The sequence below is a fragment of the Haliotis cracherodii genome, unplaced genomic scaffold (genome assembly GCF_022045235.1).
Source record: "Haliotis cracherodii isolate W230 unplaced genomic scaffold, xgHalCrac1.p SCAF_13, whole genome shotgun sequence".
NCBI lineage: Eukaryota > Metazoa > Mollusca > Gastropoda > Lepetellida > Haliotidae > Haliotis > Haliotis cracherodii.
The window spans coordinates 35,317,937-35,345,078 of NW_027266268.1; the positions used below are offsets into that span (position 1 = coordinate 35,317,937).

A 27,142-nucleotide genomic window follows, 5' to 3' on the forward strand; every position below is an offset into this window, starting at 1 on the left:
ACCACTGCCTAGAGTTTCCCTTAGAAACACGGCCAATATATCCTTCTGTGAGAATTTGGATAAAACACAACCAAAACTCATGATCTTTGGGAATGGAATCATCGGAATCTGTTTTGGCGGATTATCGAGACCTGTTTTCAGGGAATCTGTTCATTCGTGAGCTTACAACAGGAAAATATAATGACAATTGTGCTGCCTAAATCAAATGCTTTCTTGCCTCATAATAGCCAGTTGAGGTCAACTCCACACATGATAACAAAGTGTCCAGCAGCCTTGAGATCTGTGACTCTACTGCTGGAACAAACAGATTCGACTAATATCTCCGACTTAAACCATGTTATGATTGATATATAAGTTTGTCTATAATTTTGCATTATGACCTGAAGTTGTACTGTAAAATGCACCTTCAGAATGGCGCCTGAAATCCTGCTCATTGGTCAACTGCAACAATAGCGTGACGTCATCATACTGGTTCAAATACAGAGGTCCGCAAATGGCTGTCGCTCTTATTTCTATCTTCCTTCGACTCATTCGTGGCACATGCGTCTCACCAACCCTCTTGGTTGACTAGTAAGCCCGAGTACCTTCATATATAATGCTTCTTTTTGCCTTCTTAGGTATTCATAACTTTCAATTGGATTTCCTGTTTTTTAATATTGATGTATATTGTTTAATTATGTACGAAAATTTATAACAATACCTCTCAGGCTTCAAAGTAACTCTGAAAGAGCTGAAGAAAACGTAATTGAACTAATTCCTCCCTCCTGTCAGTGATCCTCATATGTATGCAAGGAAAAAACAGTATACATACAACTACCTCAATTTGTTTTTGGTTTTTGTTTATTTGTTGTTCAACGCCACACTCAGCAATATTCCAGCTATAAGACTACGGTCTGTAAATAATCGAGTCTGGACCAGACAATCCAGTGATTAACGTCATGAGCATCGATCCAGGCAATTGGGATACGATGACATGCATCAACCAAGACCAAGAAGATTCTTTGAAAGATAGATAGTAATCTCTACTAACTGATTGGTAATGTGTGCTAGTCTCAATAGCATCTATACTAATCTAATTAGCAAATATTTACTAACTGATTAGTAAAATTCCCTAACATGTTTGTATCTGCCTGGATGGGTAAATTCACTAAGTAAGTATGTCAACTTTCTGTTTCTGTCTGTGATGGCTTTTAACCAGTCAAATGAATTGAAATATTACCAAATCAGCAATTTAATAATCAGGATTAATATCAGGTAATTATTCGAGTCTGGACCAGACAATCCAGTGATTGACATCATGAGCATCGGTCCACGCAATTACGATACGATGACACACATCAACCAAGTCAGCGAGCCTGACCACCCGATCCCGTTAGTCGCCTCTTACGACAAGCATAGTCGCCATAGTCGCTGAAGACCTATTCTACCCCGGAGCTTCACGGGTACTACCTCAATTTAACGAACTGTGTTGTATTTAGCAAACAAAAACAAAACCATCCCCAATCTGACATCTGAATCTTTTGGCATTCATTAACTAACAATAAACTTGTTATCAAGGTGTAGCGCGTTGCCACAGCTAACTGTTGAAAAGTGCAACATCCTCAGAAACGCCATCAAGAAAATCTATTAAATTCAAATAAACAGGAAACCGAGGATTATCATAAACTTTATTCATATATTTGATAGAATATCGATGTAGGGTGTTATACAATCAGCACGGAGTGTGTAACACTTAATATCAGCGACTGTACACCCGACAGAAAAACAGACGGCTTCTCTCATGTGCTCAACCCATAAGCAACGATGTGGGGCAAGGCTTGGTGTTACATGTTCTATGCTCTACGTGATGGCGCTGACAGTCTTCGGCGCCATGCTTATTGTCACAGGCTCTGTGCCTTGTCTGTGAACCTCCTGGAACGCAGGATTAAAACATGTTTGTCAAAATGACAGAAGCTATATAGGTCGTAAAGAGATCACAACAAAGCCGCCGATTATATCTACCTTGTTAGCAGCTTTTAGACTCTTGTTATAAAAAATCACCAGAAATGCGGGTTATATTAATGTTTCACTAAACCAGAACTGACAACTGTCTAAAAGTTATTCCGACACAATGAGCTATTGGTAAATAAATATTTATTCATATCGACATCCGGGAGGCGGGCTCATAAAACGTCAGTTAAACATGGTTTCCATATTGGGAATTGAACCGAGCCGTTACGAGCGAACGCTTTAACAACTAGGCTACTGCATCTCCCCTCATGGTACAGATATATCAAGATGATAAACATAAATAACAAAACAAAAAACACCGTTAATCCTTGTTCTGGTTGACTGAATTTCTTCCTGAAGAATTATTTGTATCACGAGAATGAATTAATATGGTTATGACATAGGTAATCCACCTAAGAAGTATACAATGTTATAAATAAGAACAATATAGACACAGATTCCATGAACTACCTCCGCACGTGTTGGAGCAGTGAGACCAGCCTGACCACTGACCGTATTGACCACTGACCGGAGTCCGAGTCAAGAACGGACGGGTCCGCCCTGCACCCCAGTCCTGGATATATACAAAATCAAGCAGTGACGTCATACATTGATTGCAATTTTCCCTCAGACCACGGTGTGTGGTGCAAGATTTTTGTTATATTTATCCATATTTTATCAGTGTTATCAAAAGTCATCGATTGTATTTGGTACATAATTTTTTTTCCAGTTTGCTCTGTTAATTGCAATGGGCGAGGTCCCTGAAAATGTTTCAGCTGAACTCGAGAATTGAAACTGGAATCTCATTAAGATAAGATCTTATGAACTGAGGATATCTCAACAGAATGTCACGTCAGATGAACCCCAGTGAACTTTGACCGCCTAGTCTGAATGAAGAACACGTGGGTTCTTGAACCAGCTTTCTTAAACGAGTCGACTTCATTTCTTTACCCCTCAGACTCGGTAATTCCGATTGTACAAATGAAAACCCACACAGAACACAAATATTCTATTGATCCTACTCTCACAGGGCACAGAATCCTTAGTGCTCAGAATCGACAGGGTGTACAAGATTCCTCAATAATATCATGGCGCGGCTTTATTTTTTAGCAGTGAAAGGTTCACCTGACGCGACCCTCTATGGCGGTGTCTTCAGACGTTCACGCTGGGAGATACCATATCGGAGTAAAAAACTAAGAATTCCTCCATATAATTGTGTTTTTTGTCACATACGTTGCCAAATGACATTATTGTGTGTACATTATAAGACAGAGTTACGTACCCTTGGTGGCTGACTGGCCGTGGCTTGTAGGGCGTTCTTGTGCAGAGTGTGAACACCAGCCTGTCAAAAATACAGGATAATTTGTACCATGTTGACGATAAATCGTAGAGCTACGACTATCGGAGCTCCCATACTTTAACATAGACTTACGATACTCCTTCCTCTCAAATCTCTTTGTGAAACGCGACCCTTGGCTGTAACGATCAGGGTATAATCACCTCATTCAGTTAATCAGCATGCATTCACATTTCATCCCCTGTGGGGCATGAGGGAGATAAGATTTGCTTGCCTCTCATCTCTCGGGTACCCATCTGCTGCTGGGTAAACAGGCGACCTTTGAACTTGTAAAAGATGCGCCTATGTTTTCACCCTGATATAGTATTGACATGTTTATACTTATTACTTCAAAAAAAGAAAAAAACATAATTATATTCGATTAAAACGCTGAAAGGTAATTAATTTAGAGGTAACATTGCCTTTTATATATAGGTCTAGGCATTACGATACGTACAACAGGACTCCGTCTGTACGGTCCGTATGCCCTGGAGGAACAATCACCGTCGTGGAGGTTGCCGGAGAGGACTTGGATGCGGATGTAGGGGCAGCCGTTGGGACATGCGTCAGTCTCGTTGTTGAACCTCTCGTTGTTGTCGAACATTTTGAAGAACATCAACCTGTGGCACATTGAATACAACGTCATGTCGATAATCAGGTTCTAGCGACTACATGCCAAGCGACGGTATTATCGAGCAGGGTTTCAACTGAACGATCTTACCCTGTATGTTTGTCCCAGAAGTAGCTTTTGCCCGATGTGTCTTTCTCCAGCTCGGCTACACTCGCCAGTTCCGTCCAATGCTGGTTGTCCCATTTCGATCCGCTATCACGGTACACTGGGCTAAACTGCCAGATGTGAAACTTGCCGTCTCGTGGTAGACAAACGCCGAACCGAAGCCAGTGATCTCTGTAAGTGAGTGAGTGAGTAGGATTTTACGCCTCTTTTAGCAATATTCCAGCAATATCACGGCGGGGGACACCAGAAATGGGCTTCACACATTGTACTCATGTCGGGAATCGAACCCGGGTCTTCGGCGTGATGAGCGAACGCTTTGACCACTAGGTTACCAGACCGCCCCTGATCTCTGTAAAGCAATGTAGGAATAGCTATTACAATTAGATCCCGATGTTTGAAATTGTTCGTTGTCCAGAAATCCGAAAAATACCGTATTGCATAAAAAGCAGGAAGGACAAGATAATTTAGAATTATGATCAATAATAAACCTTCGATGTGTTTGTCATGTGGCAACACAAACAAGTTAATATATTAAAACAGATTTGAACAATTTCCCGAGTGAGTGTCGGCTTGTTGGGGAGTTGCACCCCAAGTGATCCAAGTCATCGACTTTACGCTTTTAACGAATATGGTAAACTTCCGACAAACCTAGAAACAAGGCGAATCTGGGATTCAAACCCACTACAGTAAACTACGGTTATAACGAACTCAAAGGGACTACTATTTTTAGTTCGTTATAACCGTAGTTCGTTATAAGCATATATACAGCATAACTACAGCACATAGTCGGGACTGAAAAGTAAGTTCGTATTATCCGCCAGTTCGTTATAAACGTGTTCGTTATAACCGTAGTTTACTGTATAAAATTTCAGGCAAGCCTTAGGAACCCAAAATTGCACGGCGATTTACAAAGCCTTGCCGATTGGGCCAGCCGTGCCTCTTTAGACTAAGAGATTGCGAAAGTCTCACTTCCCATAGCCTCTCTTCCTTTGCATATTACAATCAAAAGCACAATATCAGAATCGGACATTTAATATTGTCCGTTTGCCTACTTATCAATTCCGTCCCCGACAATATGGAACTCATGGGGTACAATGCCATTCCAGTGCAGTGTGTAGCTGTGCTGTCCCCCCAGCGTCACCGGGAACGACGCCGAACGCGCCCACGTCTCCGTCATCTTCGCTGCAGGGTTGTCGTCTCTGATCATGAAGGGGTGGGTCTTGCCGTGGTCTCCGGCACTGCCTAGTCGTATTGACAACTGTACGGGAACAGTAGTTAGTGTGTTACATCGATTATACGATGAAGTCATGTATGTTTTAATGGTTTGTCTTATGTCCAAGTGCACTCAGCAATACTCCAGTAATATGACGGCGGGTTGTAAATAATTGAGTCTCGGCCAGACAATCCAGTGATTAAAATCATGAGCATCGATCTACGCAATGGGGATACAATGACGCCCATTCAACCAAGTCTCCTCTTGCGACGAGCTCGGGTTGCTGGGGACGTATGTTCTCCCTTCGGGTGCATGCACCATGGCCAGTGGTAGAGTGATTGTCTGTTAATATTTACTGTCATGTGTTTCCTGGAAATATTATTTGCTTGGATAATATACATATAGATTATAGGTAATTTTACTCGAAGTAAATCTACTGCGGGACGGACCATTTGCCATGCTGGGGGAGGAGGCTGACATTTTGCATCGAGATTAGATACATTTCAGCTACAGCTACAGCTACAGAACGCCTTGCAACCATGTACGTTTTGTGGCAGGCAATTTCTTTGTTTTCAACAGCCTGAAGCATTATTTTTTCAAGAATTTTCGGGGTCAATTTATTTTTTTGACAAAAAAATCCACACACCCCCACAACCCGAGAATATCAAATGGTCGGTCCCTTGTGAGGTTTTCATGACATGTACTCTGTTCTGACTCCAAATTCTAAGTTTCACGCTTATTGTGGATGTTTTGATTTTATTATCATTGGACACTTGAGACTTAAATTTAAGAGCCTCCTATAAGTTTTATGATAAATGTGGCATTTTGAATCCACAATCAGTAAACCGTGAAACATAATTGAAAATTGCCATTAAAGAGCATATGTGTGCAGATACAGTTCACTATTTGCACAATCTTTCAAAGTAATTTGAACGATGTTTACACCATATTACTCTACCCTTTTCGATGATAAGTATGTGAGTTTGATGAACGTGGCTTTAAATAACAGTATTTCAATTATATCACAGCTTATCAGCTTAATGTGGGAGGTACAAATAAACCCGAAGTGCTACATGGATTGTCAACACACAATAGACATGCTGAACCTACTGAGCCGAACTCCTGGGGACATATCTGCATGTTCCAGTTGTCCCGTCTGTAGCACCTGGAGTTGTGGTAGAACGACCCCGGCTTCACGACCGTTGCCCCCGGGTACCCAGTGAGGGAGCCGTCGGTGTCCCTGATGGTGGCGGTCTTGTCGCCGTCGTTGTTGCCAAAGCCGTGGATGGTTTCATTGCCGTCATACACGCGGTTACCCGTTGATGGCTGAATACAAAGAACATAATCATTACTCTTAATAAAAGCCAGCTAATTGATTGGCTAATCGCCGAGCTGAACGTTCATGCGTACATATCGCGGTGTATAAGTCCATTCAGCTGGTTAAATGACGAACATTCCGCAAGTGACACATTTCTTAGTTTTTAACGGTATGTCATATTTTGCCTGATAGTTTAGAAAAATACATTTAGTCTCTCAAATATCTTATAATAAAATGCAGCTAATATCTGACATTACCTTAAACAATCAAACAAACAAAAACAATACTTACAAAAGGGTATAAGTTTACAGACGTCATAATGCATTCGCAATACATAGATTAAGATTAACATATAGACCTTGGTGCTTTGATATCTCTTTGCAAACCCAGGCCTGTACATGGTATGTTCACCTACATTCTATTCATGGCCTTACAAAGCACCTGGATCCATTTATATCGCTTCACGTTCAAATTACATTTTGCGTTTATATTTGTAAATGATTATTTACCCCGTCCAAAAAGTTAAACTTGACATTGGTGGCCATGTTGGATGGAGATGAACTGTAATCGTTCTTTCGGAGGAAGCCAATCGCCCCCGCCGTGTAGTTGATGTTGCTGATGAAGCTGCTAAACCACACATTCTTTATGTACACGGGGCCGTCGTAGAAGTTGAACCCCGTCAAGGGCTGGTGACTGTAGACAAGAACAGGTAGTTTTTAATAATAGACTACAAACTTTGTAAACTAACTTGAATATAATTTCTCATGTGAACTGAAATATGATCCAAAAGAGGCGTTCAAACACACTTACTCGTTCATCAAACCACTCTCACCCACTAAATTCCAACATATTCATTTATAAAACATTGTAAATTTATATCTAAAATTCTGTACAAACGAATGTTAAATTAACTCCCCTTGACGATATTGGTTAGAATTGATCTTCAGCAACCCATGCTTGTGAGAGGCGACGAACGGGATCTGGTGGTCAGGCTCACTAACTTGATTAATGCATGTCATCGTATCCATTTGCGTAGATCGATGCTTATAATCTCCAGCAATGAAATGTCTGGTCCAGACCGCCGTCAATTAGCTGGACTATTGCTGAGTACGGCGTTAAACAACAAGCACAAGAAACTAACATTCCTTTACAAAAGTGATTGTTTCAACATTTGTTAACCGGTGTGTGTGTCTCAATTGATGGTGTTCACAATTTAATAAGGATCAGACTTTTCACTTCGATTCGATTCCTCTCTGCGTGGAGATCAGAAAACCCTCCACTGGAAATCACTTGAGGTGAACATTCTGATGAGTTAAGCATCAAGGAGGCTTGTAAATTCTCGTTACGAGCGTGCGAAGCGTATGGAACAGCAAGTCTGCTACGTGTATCTCGTAAATGAACGTTAACGAGCAGTTTGCAATGGACAACATGTTTTAAACATCGTTTTTTTCTGAGCGTCATGAAATCAACACTTTCATTTGTTCAGAGCGAAATTTCCGAATCTGGGAGAAACACTGCGATTGACAACGGGCCGTGTTGACAAAATAATATAAAGTTGAATCGTTTTAAAACTGACATCGATAGTTTCATGAACCCGCGCATGTTTCATTTTGACTGTTCGGTCAAACTATGTTTAGGGTTCACCTGACGTGGAATGCTGGGTTGATCTTCTCGCAGGACGTTATGGAAGCGCAGTAAAAGGTTTCGTGAGATTGACGGTGTAAATAAAGGCTAAACTACACACAGTGCAGACAAATGTTCAGCCTAACAGCAAAGAGCATCACATCCATTCACTCTCCACTACCACTCCACATCCAATAGCAGACGTCAACGCCCCGACCCTCCTACAGGAGACGGCGGTAGCAAAGTTACATCCTCCAGCAGGACTGGTCCGCTTTACAAGGTAGTGCTAATCCGCTCTCATCACACCAACCCCCCCCCCCCCCCCCTCCTGCAAGTGTAATTATTACACCTCATTGGCGTCACCTCCCTGTTGGGCTGGGACGGGTAACTCGGGTACTCGGTTCGGGTGGGTACTGAGTAGGACCCGGGTACTTACAGGACTACCCGGACCCATGGTTAGTCACGTGATATATTGTGTAATGACAAACATTATCTCAAACTCTATGGCTACACTGCAAGTCACTAATGATTGCATTTCTTTCTGACAATGCACCCATACCTTTTGACATTTATATGTTTGGATAAAGATACAACTTCATGCACTTAACTTCAGTCTGTGCATGACCAGATCGTTATACACGCGTATCTAAATACATTTTGCCAGAGCTTCGGTCAAACCTTTCCAAATCGGACAGTTTGTACCTATCTCAAAATATCTACAGCGGGCACCCGTGTAGTGACTTTGGGCTCCCCCCAGCCCTACCTCCCTGGCTCACGGGCAGCGGGTAGCCGAGTGAGTGAGTGAGTAGGGTTTTACGCCGCTTTTAGCAATATTCCAGCAATATCACGTCGGTGGACAGGGTAGCCAAGTGGTAAAAGCTCTGGAACACGAAGGCCCGCGTTCGACTTTCCACACCGGGACAATATGCCAGTAAGAATCCTGATAATGTTTGTGTTTTAAATAACATAATCATCTCCGTATGACACGAACTTCTTAATAAATTAGTTTTCAGAGCTACTGTCGTGGAATTCCATGAATAAATAGGTTTCAATTGTGCCATGCTTGTCATAAAAGTAGCTTTAAGACTAATTGCATTTCACCCTACCACGACGGCATCTAGATGCTCATACTTTCGTTCACTTGTTTTCCTGGTCCAGATTCGACTGTCACCGCCATTATGTTGTTGGAATATTCGTGAAAAAAATATGTTTGAAAAACCCAACCCAAGCCAAAAGACACATGATGCAACTTACGGGTCATATGGAAGCGGAATACTTCGCGGCATATCGGTGTATTTTTGGTTGCCAAGGGAGATCCGTGAAGGTTCGCCCAGGTTCCGGGATTCGCCGATTACGATGGAGTTGGTCAGTGATTGGTCAGCCGCTACTCTGAATAAAGGAGGAGTCGTGTAATTATTATTCATTGGAATGTGAATCGGTTTGAGTTAGACAACGAACGCCTGGAAAAGTAACACCGTGGACACAGTGACCAATCACACACTTGCGTGTACTTCGTATACACTGCTTCACTGCTTTGAAGTGGCTTCAGTGGTTGGAAGTAAATACGGTAGCCTGGGCTACCCTAATCTCGCGGTACTTACAGTTTTCTGTTCGTTTTTAAAATAAAGACAAATTAACCGTGGCAAGTCTTATAGTTTATCAAGGCATCATGGTTGACTGTGTTTTGTCAGCAGCAATAAGTTATGGCACAGCATCCAGGTTCTATAAAACGCTATTAGTACTTCCTCATTATTTTATGACTTCTTACTTTCCAATAGTCGGAACATTCTGGAAAAGTTTGCGACAAACGACGTCATCGCCTTTCCTAGATACCATCTTTGCGCGTTGTCTGTTTATAGTGTATAAAATGTATTGCCGCAAGATTAGGGAACCAGCGAGAATGGAATGGAATATACCGTTATTAACACGTAATGAACAAATGTTGTTAAAAGCGAATTAATGCGATCTCTTAAAAGCATATAATGAGTATGCATACATGACAATATGTCAGTATACCTCAAGTATCCATCACCGTGACACTCACTCAGTCACTCACTCACGAACGAATGAACTCACGAATGAACGAAGGAATGAACGAACAAAGTAATGATTGAATATACAGGACAACAAACCTGGCTATTGTTAAGCTACGTCCACTGTCAGCAAACCTGTTGATAAGATCAACACAAAAGTCTATCATTCATGCGACTTGAGTTTCATGGTCATATTTTCTATCAGAACCAGCTTACAATAGAGAGAAAATAATTATCGATTTCTTTTGTGGTTGGTGTTAGATAACAGCTGCAATATGTTGAGATCCACAAGTGATAATGCCCCCAACAAGTTCACGAGGTTTATTTTCTATATAGAGAACAATATATTATAATAGAGTGAGTTACTTGACAGGATATCACTGTTAACTCTTCCCTTATAGCACAAACAAAGGACACTGCGATCACTGCTGAGTCCGAGTGATACTTACGATGCGTGGTCCATCCGTATCAGGCCTCCCCTGATCCATGCGTTCTGATACTGGTTCTTATAGGCTGTTAAAACATACATTAATATACACTCAACTCCAAAAACATAAAAGGGGCAAAACCATTTCCATATGAAAAAGAAATCCATTTTAGGAGCCCCACTATATCACGAGCATGTGTCTGTGGATCACTATCAAACAGCGATGATACCAGGTGTTCTCGAAGAACGCAACAGAAAAGAAACGCGAAGATGTTCGATCGATGGGCGATATAAAAAAAACTAAAGTGACATATACTTATAAAATGATTTACGTTTTTAATCAGGCAAGATTAAATTATATTTCCCATGGTTACATTCACCAAAACCCAACTTGCAATATTTGCACGAACTTCTCTGGAAAATGTTAAAAACGTGGAAGACTCTTTATTATCAGAAGAGAACGTTTCAATTGATTCATTGGACACCTTGTCATCTGGTTTCAAATTACAGCTGTTTGTTTTGAAGTTTGCTTGTTGTTTTAAGTATTTAACAGTGAGTTTGTGAACGATGGGGTCTGGCGTTATCATCAACGAACTGAGATCTTGTGGCGAGTGGGTGTATGTAGAAATGGTGGACAGCAAGTTGACCAAGACATCACGGATGTGCTGATTAAATGCGAGATTGTCTTGTATTGTGACCAGGTGTCGTTTGCAGTCGTGGCCGAAGCACCCAAATTCATTACCTCGCCTTCTTAATAAGGTACAGTGGGTCTGATGTCCCTGGGTGTCGATGGTAGCCCAATTGACACCCGGTAGCTTTAAAGAACAACCCTGTGGAATTCATTCCGATTATTTGTCAATTAAAAGAAATAATTCAGTTTCAAGAAAACATTTATCTTATTGTCTGTTTGTTTGTTTGTTGTTTAACGCCGCACTCAGCAATATTCCAGCTATATGACGTCAGTCTGTAAATAATTGAGTCTGGAGACAATCCAGTGATTGACATAATGAGCATCGATCCACACAATTTGGATACGAAGACATACTTCAACCAAGTCAGTAAGCCTGACCACCCGATACCGTTAGTCGCCTCCTACGACAAGCATAGTCGCCTTTTACGGCAAGCATGGGTTGCTGAAGACCTATTCTTCACGGGTCTTATGAACTCACCCGTCAATCTGTAGAGAACAACCTCTTTAAAGGGGGATGTCATATTTAGGGGGTCCTCTCTCGCATCATAGTGATTGTTGTCCCCCACTGACTCGTCCGGCTCAATGATGTTATCCATGAACATTCCCTAGGTAGAAGAGAAACACAACCATCATCAGTTGTCATGGCTTGATTTAAGGGGCACGGGTGGCCCTGTCGTCTAAGGCGCCACGATTTGCTGTGCAGAGTTGTGTTCCTTGATCACGCTAGAAAGCTATGATCGTGGGTTCGAATCCCGAAACGCTCCGAGTATGTTTCTAGGTTTACCAAAGTGGTAAAGGTCTTAAACCTGCACCACCTCTGGCTTTCCATCTGGAACTCACTCACTCACTCACTCACTAACTCACTCACATCTTGATTTACCCCATCATATGCTGATTCTTATAGTGGATATATCTATTACTTGGTTTACGGATGTTTCAGAAAAAGTTGAAATGGACATTATTATTGTTTTAAACTTTAATGTATGGGGCGGTAGCCATATGGTTACAACATTCACTTGTCACACGGAAGCCCCGGGTTTGATCCTGTACATGGGTACAATGTGTGAACCCATTACTGGTATCCCCCGGGGTTTTCATACAGTTTATTCCTCGTTGTTTTAAATTCTGTGATCGCAACCGTAGTTGTACATGTTGTCAAGCTGATTCTACCGGTTACTGGCATTTGTAATGCCTCTGAAACCCCATACCTGCACTCCAGTTTGAATACATGTAATTTGAGGGGCGGTGGGGTAGCCTTGTGGTGAAAGTGTTCTCTGGACATATACATGTCACTGTGAGATGTTACATCAGGGCTGCTGGTGATCTGTGTTCACAACTGTCCTGACCTACCTGGACGTTGGAGTGGGCAACGTTGTTGTTGAATTCGAGCAGGGCGGTGTGTTTCGCTTCATTCTTCTGAAAGAATCCCAGACCGTTGGAAGGACCCATAGGCTCGTCGGGATATACATACCAGATACCTACACCCTGAATAATTACAACACATGGTATGACGAATACAAAAAATGACAATGTTCAACGTTTCGTCGTCTTACCCCTTGAAATGAATAGTTGCTTATAACAGGCGACTTACTAGATAATGGAGAGAGAATTATACGTTCCTTGCATCCCTGGTCTCCACTGGGTGACAAAAGCTCTGCAGTTCTCTGCGAAATGTCCTCTCAAGGTCACTAAAAGCAGTGCCCCATTTGCTCACAGAGAGAGAGAGAGAGAGAGAGAGAGAGAGAGAGAGACACAGAGAGAGACGGAGACGGAGACGGAGACAGACAGACAGACAGACGCACACTGTAACAGCTTGTGATAAGTGTGTCTACACGTGGGACCGTCTGTTTGTTGTTTAACGCCGCACTAAGCAATATTCCATCTGTTTGACGGCGGTCTGTATATAATGAAGTCTGGAACAGACAATCCAGTGATTGACATCATTGAGCGATCCTCTTACGACAAACATAGTCGCCTGTTACGGCAAGCATGGGTTGCTGAAGACCTATTCTAACCCGGATCTTCACGGGTCCCACATATTCAAAGACTTCGTGATACGAATAATTAAAACAGGAAGTTTTTGCACCTCGCCGCCCGCGGCTACGTTGTTTCTCAGGTACACCGACGGCGACGTCATCCAGAATGTGGCAGGGTTGCTGTGGATGGAGGCATGATAATATATACCCTTCAAAAGAGGTTAAGGAACACACAGATTGAACGTCAGTTTGGATGGGTTCAATGAAGTCTGAATCATGTTAAAGCGCTGGTTAAACTGTGTGAACCTCCGAGCTTGGGAGAACCAGGAACAAAGCATTTATTGATTTTTTAGTCAGATGAAATGTTACAAGACCAGGCAAAAATACTAAATAAATTATATTGCTGATAAATGCAGGGATAGAAAATAGAAAAACGAGTTGCTTGTAAACACCGATCGAGAATTCGGGGAAAACCCGGAAAGTAGTTCCTGTAAAAGTTCACACGATCAATTTCACAAAAAATTGTTCTCATCGTGTGAACTTTTCTGTCCGTTTACAGGTGTGTGAACTCCAAATATCAGATCACGTGACTACCTATTCAGGCAATCAGCATGAAAGTAACAGTGTAAACATTAAAGTATGAAGTGTTTTGTAACTTCTTTTGAGTAGTAGTATACACAATTAAAAAAATAAAAAATCCGTACACTGCTACATTGAATTCAGAAAAATGAAATATTAATAAAATATTTGTAAAATGTACGGTAGTGGTTAAAGTGTTCTCTCGCCACACCGACAGTCCGGGTTTCATTGTCCATATTGGTACAATGTGTGAAGCCACTTTGGTGTCCCTCGGCGTGATATTTCCGGAATACTGCTAAACGCAGTGTGAAACCATTCTACCTCATTTAGTCTTTACAGTGAGTGAGTTTGGTTTTACGCCGCTTTTAGCAACATTCCAGCAATATCACGGCAGGGGACACCACAAATGGGCTTCACACCCATGCATGTCGTGATTCGAACCCGGGTCTTCGGCGTGACGGACTACCGCTTGAACCACGAGGCTACACAACACCCCCTACTCTTTACAAGCTGATACATCTGGCACATGACATCATTACGAGTTTACAAGTAAGAAACATATACTAGTAAGCATATTCTGGCCTCTGGTCCAATAGATAAGCCCTATTAGATGTAATGTGAAACCAGTAAGTGTATGTTAGTATGATGAAAGTGACCTACCCATCAGAGGGTAGAATACTGCCCTTTCTGGTCCCGACTCCAAGGTTACCGTCGAATACGTTCCTCTTCTCCCCGCCGTCCTCCAGGAAGTAGCAGTGCCCGAGGTGGTCGTACCCGACGTTGTCTTGAACCTTTCGGAAAATATATGCTAAAATATTTTTTTTCATAATTTAATCCTTCATGATGTAAGCAATTATGGTATTGCATATATTGCAAATTAAGTGAATGATAGAGAGGCTTCATGCCATTTTACACAATATAAGTCACCTGTTACAGGGTGTGTCAGCTTCGTGGGGAGGGAGGTTGTGGGTAGCTTGTGTGTATGTTTAGCGAGGGGTGGGATTGGGGGTGGGGGTGGTGGTGGAGATCAAAATGAGTCTTTTACGCCTGCCAGTTAAGTGGAACCCATGATGCTGGCAAACCAAGAAACACAATCAAGACGATTTTGCCTATGGGACGCAACTCTGCAGGAGGACATGCGACGCCTGAGACGACTTGGCCATTTGAGCCCCTTAAATATTAACAACAACAACAACAACTATAACAATAACAGTTTTCATGTATTATATGTATACAACACTTACTGTGGCACCATGAGTGCCGTGCACGGTGACACAGCGGCTGTAGGTGTGGTGTATGGAACAATGTCGCACCCAGGCCGGGTTGCTATAGTTACCCACGCTGTCGATATCGTGAGTCATATGAAAGTGGATCGGATAAAAACCTAAAAAAAAGAAAACGATAACACAGTTTTGAACATTGACCAGAGTAATGATTGCATCACAGCCTTTTTTCTGTAGGGGTTCCTTAACTGAATTATTAGACAATAAATTTCCACCAGATCAGTATATTTGTCTGCGTTTAAGAGTGTTTATAGATATATACATTCTGTGTCAAAAGGCTGAATTTACTGTTACCTTTTTCTGACTGCTGTCCCATGTGCAACAGTTCAACCCCTTCTATATGAACGTCCTTGAAACCCTTCACGAACTACAACAGAAGGTTTTTAACATACATATTTTCTAAAGATCTGTGTCTAAATCGTTAGTTTGATTAACGTGGAGGCTCATCATGATAGGATTGAATTGTGCACTTTTGCACTCAGCTATTCGTCTGATGATCCTCTTGTGAATCATGTCAAGAGTCATGATGAAAACAAGGCATTCCGCAGTTTTCTTAAAATGGGCCAAGGATGTGGGACATAATTTCAATGTCGATGTTGATTTTGTTGATGCTTTACTGTCCCTTTTACCACTAATGTGATTGACGTGATTAAAAAAACAAAACATATGTAGACCTCGCTTTCGAAATGTCACGCTTGCATCCCAAGTACCACGTTGTCCGACTCCCCTTTGTTCTCGGTGCCTTAGGTTTGGTCCCTCCCAATCTGTTGACTCACATTGGGACAGTAACCGTGTTTGCTACCAGGAATACAGCCCTTCTGACAATCTGGGTAATGCAGAAGGCTGCAGTGTTGGGGAGTCTTTATGTTCTCCGAAAAGTTCTGGGTGGGTTTGACAAGGCAGCGCTTCATGACTAGGCAGTATATGATAATGCCGAGTTTGTCGTTGTATGGATACAGCAGAAGGTGACAGTAACATCGCAACATAGTATGGACATAGCAAACTAATCAATACCATCACACTTTCACAACATGTGACAGCCCCTGTCGCCCTGTGGAGATTCCGGGATAGCATTGATCTTCAACAACCCATGCTTGTCGTAAGAGGCGACTAACAGGATCTAGTGGTCAGGCTCGGTGACTTGATTAATGCACATCATCGTATCCCAACTGCGTAGATCGATGCTCATGATAACAATCACTGGATTGTCTGGTCCAGACTCAATTACTTACAGGCCGCCGTCATATAGCTGGAATATTGCTGAGTGTGGCGTTAAACAACAAACAAACAACAAACAAACAAACAGCCGATGTCCATATAAAGAACATCTGAGTTACCTTGACATGGCCTCCGAACGTGTCATAGTTAAATGTGTTACAGTTGCGGTTGCTGGGTGGGCACGTGGTCTCCATGCGACCTTCCACCCGGATGTTGCGAGTGAGCAGCGCCACCTCAGCTCTCTGATCCACCCCGTCCTCCATCTGACCCCAGTGAGTGTAGCGCGGCTCCACTGGAACAGGCATCGCGGGGTTGGTTTGAAAAAACAACAGAAATAGTGTCAAAAAGGAAATAATTGTTGGATGAACATTCTTCATGTCAGGATGTGAAAAAGAATAAGAAACGTTTGGCTCCTTTCAAAGAAGGATGGATATTTTCCAAACCGCCGAATCTGGAGACAAAACGGTTTTCTATTTTCTTTTGTCGTGAGCCGGTTCCTTGAATTTAACGTGTAACCACGTACCTCAAGATGGCCAGGCAGACTTGGAAATAAGTTATGATCAAATTACCATTAAAACCAACTGTTTACATCTGCCCTGAAATCTTAGGGGAGGCATAGAAAACACTTTGAACCACAATGGTAGTAGTGAGTGAGTTGGGTATAACGCCGCTTTTAACAGTATTCCAGTTATATCACGGCGTTTCAGTTTAATGTTGGAGGAAAGCCCGAAGTCGTGCATGTCTCAGACGTTTACCACTTTGGTGAAGTCCACAAGTACTGGTATGGTGCTGGCAAACCTTGAAATATAATCGGGCACGGTAGTATTATCGATGAAGGTTTAGTAAATACACAGTTACCCTATCAAATCAGGATATGAGCTATATCATACTGCTAAAAAAGGAAAGGATTTTTTTATAGTACTATAGTTAACCTACCATGACATATGAACTACAGTAATATGAAAGAATCGGGTGGTCTCTAACTAGGTTTGTGTAGTATATATGACATGCGTCATTGGATGGGCGTACGGGATTTTACGAGCTGAACATTCTTGTACATTCCATATCCGTGTAGTCATTAATCTGGTCATAGAAGAATTCGTTGAAGTCGCCATGTGTGGCAATGCTTGTCGATAATAAGGCAATTCTCAGTCATGTGTAACATCCGTTTATAGACCTATGTATGAGACGTGTCAAAATAATCAATCTTTCTGAAGATTCAATCGATAACATATTGACTTGTGAAGTCAATGATTCAATAATTGACATTATTCATGAAACGTTCAACATTAGCCAGCTAAAGGAATGTACCAAATTTATATAAGTGGCCCCATGTCAATTTGTTCGCCGTACAAGCCTGATAGCTCGCTTGTATTGGTTTATAAAAGACGGAACAGGACAATCAGACATTGGTTCTTTGACAAATGATGCTGTAACCTTTGAGTGGCATTTAGAAGTTTGAATGGTAACTAAGACAAAATTATGGATGAGCAACTTCTTTATTACAATTAGGGGACGTTTCGGTGTAGATTCTAACACCGTTATCAAGCAATGATCATTGCTTGATAGCGGTGTTAGAATCTGCGACGTTTCATTGCTTGATTCATGCCCAATTGTGATAAAGAAGTTGCTCATCCATAACAATTTTGTCTCAGTTAAGTGATGCTGGGGAGACTTACAGTCCACCTGGACTTGGTTGTGGTGACACGTCACACACTTGATGACGCTGCCTTCCTCTGTCTGGGTCCACTGGAAGTCCGTGGAGGTCACAATGACTTTGTCACCTGTGTGGAGGCAAAATGGTCTGTTTTATAAAATGTCATTTTATTGTGATAGCTTTAAATAACATAACCGCCTCTGTGGTCTAAAGGATACAGCGTCTGCTCGGAGAGTTGAAGATCTGTGGATCTATCCCCGGCCGCTTCATACCAAATGACGTTAACAAATGGTACTTGTTGTTACCGTGCCTGGTGTTTGGCATTAAGGGGATATAACAAGGACTGGTCGTCTCGGAGTCAGTATGCTGTGTCTGAGTGGGGTATACATGTTGATTTGCGGCATGGTTTTTCAGTGGGATAGAACTATTTAGCTGGCATGATTAAGTCCGGACTACTACAAACAACCACACACACGTGCATGCACGTTGCTATTTTAGTGCAATAATTTTGAACGTGAGGTTAAACCCCATTTCACCTCATCACACCGCAAATCACACAAGAAAGACACTGCCTTCAGGTAACACCACACAATTAGGGACGGCAAGGCGTTGTCTAAATACGGAAATACTTGACCCGTAGAAACGGTAAAAACATGTATCATTTTATAAGTATTGCTATTGGTTATTATGGTGTCAATGGGTGCGTGAGTAGGGATTAACGCAGCATTGAACACTAGTTCCGTTATATCATCTAGGTGTAGGAGGAAAACAGAAATGATACATGAATCAGACGTTCACAACCATTGTGAAGCCCAAGAGGACGGGGATGATGCTGACAAATGAAGACACAGAATGATGCCGAAGCTGCCATTTCAACCACGACCCATTTAGTATGTTAAGTAACTGTAACGTCCAGTGGGCCACAGCGCCCCCTTTGAATAGATTGTGGGCGGTCGGATAGCCTAGTGGTTATAGCGTTCGCTCGTCACGCCGAAGACCCAGATTCAATTCCCGACATTTCTGGTGTCCCCCGCCGTGATATATTTCTGGAATATTGCTAAAAGCGGCGTAAAACCATACTCACTCACTCACTTACATAGATCGATACGTTAATAAAGGGTCTATTTCAAACACTTTTACTTACCTGGTTGCCATGTCGACACATCATCTATGACATGGAGGATGGGGTATGCAGCCGTTGTTGACAATACCCTGAAGTTGACGGAGTTCAAGTAAGAGTATTTGTTGTCGATGTGGCTGCTGACAGAGAACTTCAATTGTCTGTCCCAGAGAGTCAGACTGACCTTGGCAGTCTGTGATCGTAGTTTGTAGTTAACACTGATCTTCTGATCTAAAGTTTCTGGTTTCCCTATTTTGTAAACAAAACAACAGTTACACGCAACAACAGTTAAGTGCCAAGCTGTAGATCCACACATCAATGTACAAAACATCCAATGACTTCGACATTTCTTGAATCAAAAAGAACTGTCTATATCAGAAACACTGCGTGACCTTCCTATTTAATTAAATGATGCCGTGAAACGGTTGGACATGTCAAAGGCGTAACTGATATCACTACCTCACAGATTTGGACTGAAATTTTAAACGTCAACGGCAGAGAATAATCAGTCTCCAATATCTGCCGAAACAGATGCCACTGGGCGTAAGTGACAAAACACACGGCAACCAGAGTTGGTGTAGTTTCGTTTCCCCCGAGTTCTTTTGCTTTGAGGGGGCACGGATGGCCCAGTTGTCTAAGGCGCCGCGATTCGCTGTGCAGAGTTGCGTCCCTTGGGTACGCCAGAAACCTATGGTTGTGGGTTCGAATCCCGGTTCATCCCGATTATGTTTACATGTGCTCGTGGGTTTCACCGAAGTGGTAAACGTCTGAGACTTGCATCACTTCGGTCTTTCCTCCCACATTAAGCTGACACGCCGTGATATAACTGGAATACTTTTAAAAGCGACGTTAAACCCAACTCACTCACTCACTCACTCACTCACTCACTCACTCACTCACTCTTTTGCTTTGCAGAATTTCTGTGCGAAAATAGCAAAATGCCAGAACAAAATAATCAGAGAATACTTGATTCTCCTGTGCCGTTCATGGTAATGTAAACTTTCTCAGGTTCCTCGAAACAAAAACATGTTATTTGACAGAAGAAGAAACGTTCTTCCACTGAAACGCCTATTCTCTATTTAATCAAACAATACCAGCCCTGATGACTAAAATATACAAGAACGTTTTACAAAACCTTCACGAAGGTTAGGTTAGTATATTTTTTCTTATCTTGTTGTGACAATACCTTTCTGAATGATGAGGGCGAATGCGTCGCCTTTCTGGACAGATCTAATGAGGCCATTTCCGGTCACGTGTCCATCAGTAAGTGTCTCAACGGCCTCGTATACAGGTGTCAGATTGACCCGTGGGTCGACCAGGTTCGTCTTCACACTCAGAAGGATAATGTTGCCATCCTTCGTATCTGTAGAAGTTCAGACGAATGTTCATGACTTTAGTAAACATAATAATAATAAATGCGCTAGATTCCATTCACCAAGTGGATGCTCATAGCGCTACACTATTATTACGTCGGTCAATGGATCAGTGTACACACGATTTTCATTCTCAGCTCCTAGGCGCTAGAAGGTTAACAGCCACATTACCATCTCATCCTACCGGGTACCCACTAACTGCAGGGGAGCAAAGACACATTTCGAACAAAGTCACTTGCCTAAGGAGACACCAAAGCCATAAACTCTCAGGAGATATACTTCGCGATGCACTTCATGCTTAAATTGAATGTACAGGACGTAGAACACGTAGGACTTAGTAACACGTTACACTTGTTAGATGATCCAATATCCGCCGAAACAGATTTCATTCGGCGTAAAAGGCAAAATACCGGTGACGATTATATGAATGGAGCAATGAAAATCAGGGATGACACCAGATGTTCCGGACAAGGGTGACTCTCACCCCTTCTACCGGTGGAACCAGAACCTTTTACAGGTTTAGGCCGTCATGGCTTTGTTGCTCCGGGAAAGGACTTATGGGCACCATGATTACTAATCGACACACGGCTTATTGCTCCGGATAACTAGCTGCATTAGTATATTGTTTTCCTGCAGGGATGTGTGTATATCATGTTTGTAGTTTTTTGTCCACACTGTACTTTAATTGCAAGAAAATCAGAAATATCATAATTATGTGTAAGTGACTTACGTTTGTAATATGTTTCACTTACTGTTGATGAGCCCTGCCAGAGACTTGGGGTCCCTCGGGGAGTAATAACTGTTGTACTCCCCCAGGATGTAGTTTGCAAAGTCGATCACGTGACCATTTCTACCATCCATGACGTAGGCATGAATGCCCTTCTTCCAACTACCGTCAGAACTATGGTTGCTTTTCTGTTGATAAGCAAGTAGGTTAGACTTTTATCGTCGAGTCAGATTCAAGGGTGATACAAACTGTTATCGACGAATCAGATTCAAGAGTGAGATTCTATTTATCATCAACAATGATTCTTCAAACTGTTTCAGTTTGAAAATAGTAATAATCAGTTTCCCGAGAGTATATAAAAAAACCCCGAAAGCCAGCTTCAGTGTCAGAGAGATCAGTGATGTTATTTGATTATGACGTCCATTTCGATGCAATTTCATTGCAGCAACATCTCGTGGGAGACATCGCATGTGGAGGCTAGTGATGTGTCAGTTGAGGATGATAAAATGGTTGTATCGCAAACGTGCACAGCAGCACCTGACTTGCGAAGGTACCATATCCTGTGTGTGAGCTGATCGGTCCATGCAGTCCACACTGATCAGGACTTACACACCAGATGTGAAGGCGTTTGGTCTTAGGGTGCAGACCTGGCCGTCGAGATCTTCGGATCTCAACCCAATCGAACACCTCTGGGATTAACTCGATCGACGTGTACGTCAACGTCAGACACCCCCACAACTGGCAACGCGTTACAAGCAGAATGGCACAGAATGGCGCAGAATGGCGCAGGACAGAATTCGTACACTTAACCAGTCAGTGCCGAAGAGATGCAGAGCCGTGATTGCTGCCCGGGGCGGTCATACGATATACTGACGTCAGCGCAACCTTGTGGCCTTATGTGACATGACAATGAAAAGTTTTCGATGCCTTTGTACAACGACAACATGTGGCTATCGAGCTCCAAAATTTCATATTTGTATCTATCATATTAAATTAAATATATTGACTTTATTAGGTACAATAAATTTTAAAAAAATCTTCCAGTGCGTTTCTTTTTTTTAAGAGTGTATTTTATGCTATCAGTCTAAGTGTGTAAAGTACAATCATTGGGTATATCAACAAATAGACCGGAACAACGTGCTTAAACACGTGAAGGTAACACTTGAAGGGGGCGGCTCAAAACACAACAATTTTGAGAAAATTGACGACTTAATACAACCCATTTAGACAAGCTATTGGAAGGTTAGGGCAAGGGTATGTCGTTGTTAATGTTCTGCATGTGTGAGAAACAATTACCCTCGAATAATTTAGAAAATACTAATAAAGGTTTTCTTCTTTCATTCCAAGACGAGATGTGGGTCAATGATAGCCATGACAGCTAGACAGTGTGCATCTGACAGCAGGAGGTACATCAGAGCGGAGGTTGCATGGGTTAGGATAACGAACTGGCTGACCGCACTTTGCTGTGCCTGCATCGGCCTCCAACCCATAGATGATATACTTATAAATCCAATAAACACAGGCCAGTGTCCAATATTGACAGCAAGTCAAGGTCAAGGTCAAGGTCAGGCGTCAAGGTCACAAAGGTCACACAGCCCTATGTGGAACCGTCAGGAACAAATCAGATGGTCATGGCGGGTTTCAATCTAACATGATTTTCTAGATGACCACCATCAACCGACGTTCCCACCTTCCGAGTAAGGTGACAAGAACGCATTTCTAGAGATTGTTGCTGAACAAAACAAAACTCAAATCTAACTGGGTACGGGGTATTCATTAACATGTACACATATTTGAAAACACAACCACTTGTACCTAAGAATAAACATTTGTTGGTGACATGCAAGAGAAATGTGACACACGTAATATAAGGCAGGTAAAATGGAAACAATGTACTATATATCTCGAAGCGTCCCAGCTATCCAGTATACACTGAGTATAGTTAAAATGGATGTATTTAGTGTAAGTATAACTGCTTCTACTTATTGCGTATACTCACTATGTGTTCGTAATGCAGTCCATTGGCGCTGGTCAGTTTGGGCAGAGTTCTGGTCAGTTTAGTCCAGGACAGTTTCTCTCTGCCATGAAGTTCCAACGTACCACCCGGAGCCACCCCGATAAACTTCTCCCCGAACAGGTGAGGCCCCATCACGTACCTGTACTTGCCACGGATGCCTGTGATGTGCGACAAGCATAACGTTGATTGTATAACGATTCAGTGACATCTTCCCGAAGCAAGGGCGATATCTGACTATAACAGCCCAGTTTCCGTCCTTGCTGAACTAGGTTGGAATTTCAAAGCTCGATCGGAGCGTCACCAATGGCCATTAAGAGTTATGTCACTTCTATGTCCCTCCAATTGACCAATCAGATTCCACCTCTCATATCACTTGCAATTGCATCATACAAAATTGCGACGGCGCCCAATCAAGACGATCTGATCGATTATCAAGACCTATATTGTAACAAAACGGCCTTCTCGTACCTCGTGAAGTGCATCAAATCACTTGAGCACCTTGATTAAAGACATGAAAAGTTTTGGAAACTATCTGTTGACGCCCAGTTGGCGGTATACATGCTTTGCAAATCCTTCAGTTGACCGAAATCTGCACGTTGAAATCAATGTTATTTACAAACAGGGTGTCGAGTTCGTTTCGCGAGTTTGATTGTTTAGCCAAAATGCAACTGCGGAATTTCAGCCTAGTCCGACAAGGGTGAAACTGGACATTTATAGTCAGTTAACGGTATTGCCTCGGGAAGATGTTCAGATGTCACATATAAACATGATGATGACATAAAGGATGAGGACAGTGGAATGGGTGTAATGACAACGGTCCTACTGAAACACCATTGCTGGACATGCAGACAATTCATTGGCACTATAGTGTGACAATCCGGGGAAGAATGGGTCTTAAGCAACGAAAAGAAGTTCCTGATAGGATCGGGTGGTCAGGGCTCGCTGATTTGGTTGACAATGTCATCGTATCCCAACTGCGTGTATCGACGCTCATGATGTCACTCACTGGATTGTGTGGTCCAGATTCGATTATTTACAGATCGCCGTCATATAGCTGGAATATAACTGAGTGCGGCGTTAAACAACAAACAAACATATAGTGAGTGAGTGGAGTGCTGAATATTTCAGCTATATCAAGACATGCTTTATATATGGTCCCAATGTGGGAATTTAAACCCCGGGTTCCATCGGCGTGATAAGCCAACGCTTTGGCCACAAGGCTTCAGTGTTGCTCTTCACACAATAGTTTGGAATATAGGTCTACACGTACATACTTCCCATAATAGGCTATGTTTAGATGCAATAAAAAGTAGGATGAGATCTGTGATAATGAATTTCCTTTCTGAACAGATTAGGTGAAATAAGTGACATAGGAAGCCATCATCAGTTAATCACTATCGCGGGCGGGAGGTAGCCTAGTGGTTAAAGCGTTCGCTCGTCACGCTGAAAGCCCGGTTTCGATTCCCTACATGGATACAATGTGTGTCCCCCGCCGTACTATTGCTGGACTATTGCGAAAAGCGGCGTAAAATCAAACTCACTTACTAATCACGATCGTCTCGTTACCTGTCAGAGTGATGTTGGCCTTTCTGTTAAACTTGCAGTCATCACTGCCGATGTCGAAACGACCCTTGATTAAAATATACTGGGTTGTCAGATTGTAATCTCCATCCGGGCTCCACACGAGGCGTCCTCCCGTTTCTATGGTGACACTGGACAGTTCCGGTGGGGATTCGTCCAGCAGGATGGCATCAGTGATGACCACTCGGGCATGTGTACCAGGTTTCTGTCAATGTGAAGTTATTTCATCACATTCTATCATCAATCAAAACATAAAGTGTACACATGTATGGCCTTCACTTATTTACAGACCGCCTCCGTGGTAGAGCGTCCGCCCGGAGAGCGGAAGGTCCGGGGTTCGATCCCCAACAGCGTCATACCAAAAAACGTTAAAAGGTACTTGTTGTTACCCTGTCTGGCGCTGGGCATTAAGGGGCTAAAACAAGGACTGGTCTGCTCCGAGACAGTATACTGTGTCTGAGTGGGGTATTCATGTTAAACTGCGGCATGGTATCAGTCCGGACTAGTACAAGCAGACACACAAACACACACACGTACATGCACTTCGCTATAGGAGCGCAATAATCTTGGACGCGACATTAAACCCCAACCTCACCTCACCTCACTTATTTACTGGATATTAGATAAAGTATACTGGGCTTTCCGTCCACATGAAGCTGCTACGCCTTGATAATACGGGAATACTGTTAAAAGCGGCGTTAAACCAAACTCACTCACTGGATAGAGAATCAACACCGTCATGACGAGATTCCATCATGTATGAGCAAGCTGTCATCGCATCAATCGATGAATTCAACTTTCGGAAATTAGTTCCTGCTTCTTATCATTATAAGTATGTTGTGTGCATTTGTGTGTATGTTGTGTGCCATGAAGATATGGGTTAGAATTGGTCTTCAGCAACACATGCTTGCCGTAAAAGGCGACTATGCTTGAAACAAGAGGCGACTAACGGAAACGGGTGGTCAGGCTCGCTGACTTGGTCTATGCATGTCATCGTATCCCAGTTGCGTGGATTGATGCTCATGATGTCAATCACTGGATTGTCTAATCCAGACTCGATTACTTACAAACCGCCGTCACACAGCTGGAATATTGCTGAGTGCGGAGTTGAACAACAAACCGACAAACAAATTGCTAATTCTCAGAGATTGTTACTGGAAATAGGTTTACCTATATCCGTGCCCCTTGGGTAAAAATAACCCTTAATTCATTGCAGTTCGTACATTATTCTCTTTTTCTCTTTTTTTGACTTTACCTTATTACCCGGCCAGCTGGACCCGTGGGACCACCTCCTGAGTCCCGGCGTCTGATGAGGACATAAACAGAGGACACAGCAGGACAGGCTGCCCAAAACAAGGAACAAGAGGACTGTCCTCATGGTCGTGAATCAAAGAACACGTTCACTCAGGTATTCTATTTAACGTCGGGTGTGAGCTTATCTTATCTTGTAGGCCACGAAGACCAAACCACGGCCATTGGGGTCAATGCTGACCTCACATCATGGACACCTCTTTGTATACATTCTTATTGGTCTTATCGGACATTCCGCTTAAAATAACAGGATTCAGTGTGTTTATTATTAGAACCCAACCTTCAATAGATAACATTTTTTCAGCAAAACGACAAGTAGCATTATAGGTAAAAAATATGATAGATGAATATAGACACAAATGCAATAAATAGACCGGTCATTTATTATCAAACATACATCAGGAATCGAATATAAGTACCATTCTTCATTTGATACGGACTCTTCCTGCAACATTAAGATTTTAGTGGTTGATTCTACCATCCTACCCACCACCACCGCCACCTCTTCCCGATGACTGAATCACAATGTTTCACGTCTTAGCAATGTTCTAGCAATATCACCTCTAATGAGCGTCGAATAGTTTACCAGTGTAGAGAATAGAACCCGAGCCTACGGTTTGATCGCACGAATGAATAACCACTGGACTACCCCGGCGCCCTCTTCTGAAGAAGGAGGGTGATATGGGTTCGTGAATATGCATCGCCAACCCTTTGAAGGAGTCGTTATTTGTTCTTATATATTTACTTATCCATCACTGACAATGCCCCCATAGTCACCCCCAACTTTGGTCTCATATCGGCAGGTCTTGGTTAAATGTAGACTTGATTTATATATAGCTGTATCTGTCTGCTCATTACTTGGTTACACTACACTGGCTTCAGTGACAAAAATGATATCTGATGTAATCTAGTTTCAGTTTGTGACTTTTGACCC

General features: G+C 42.4%; 1 protein-coding gene across 1 annotated transcript; it reads right to left on the reverse strand.

The window, feature by feature from the left end:
• Positions 1-1,786: 1,786 nt before the first annotated feature.
• Positions 1,787-26,275, reverse strand: LOC139458647 (cell surface hyaluronidase-like). The gene is made up of 25 exons (XM_071240065.1): positions 26,153-26,275; positions 24,883-25,102; positions 23,299-23,474; positions 21,325-21,487; positions 20,386-20,562; positions 19,224-19,448; positions 18,102-18,206; positions 16,542-16,714; positions 15,499-15,571; positions 15,166-15,305; positions 14,582-14,712; positions 13,453-13,522; positions 12,717-12,851; positions 11,845-11,971; positions 10,698-10,761; positions 10,348-10,383; positions 9,470-9,604; positions 7,102-7,285; positions 6,385-6,600; positions 5,114-5,319; positions 4,047-4,232; positions 3,783-3,945; positions 3,272-3,331; positions 2,461-2,563; positions 1,787-1,911 (listed from the first exon to the last, which is right to left on the reverse strand). The coding sequence occupies exons 1-25, from the start codon at positions 26,273-26,275 to the stop codon at positions 1,787-1,789; spliced, it is 3,516 nt and encodes a 1,171-aa protein (XP_071096166.1).
• Positions 26,276-27,142: the final 867 nt, after the last annotated feature.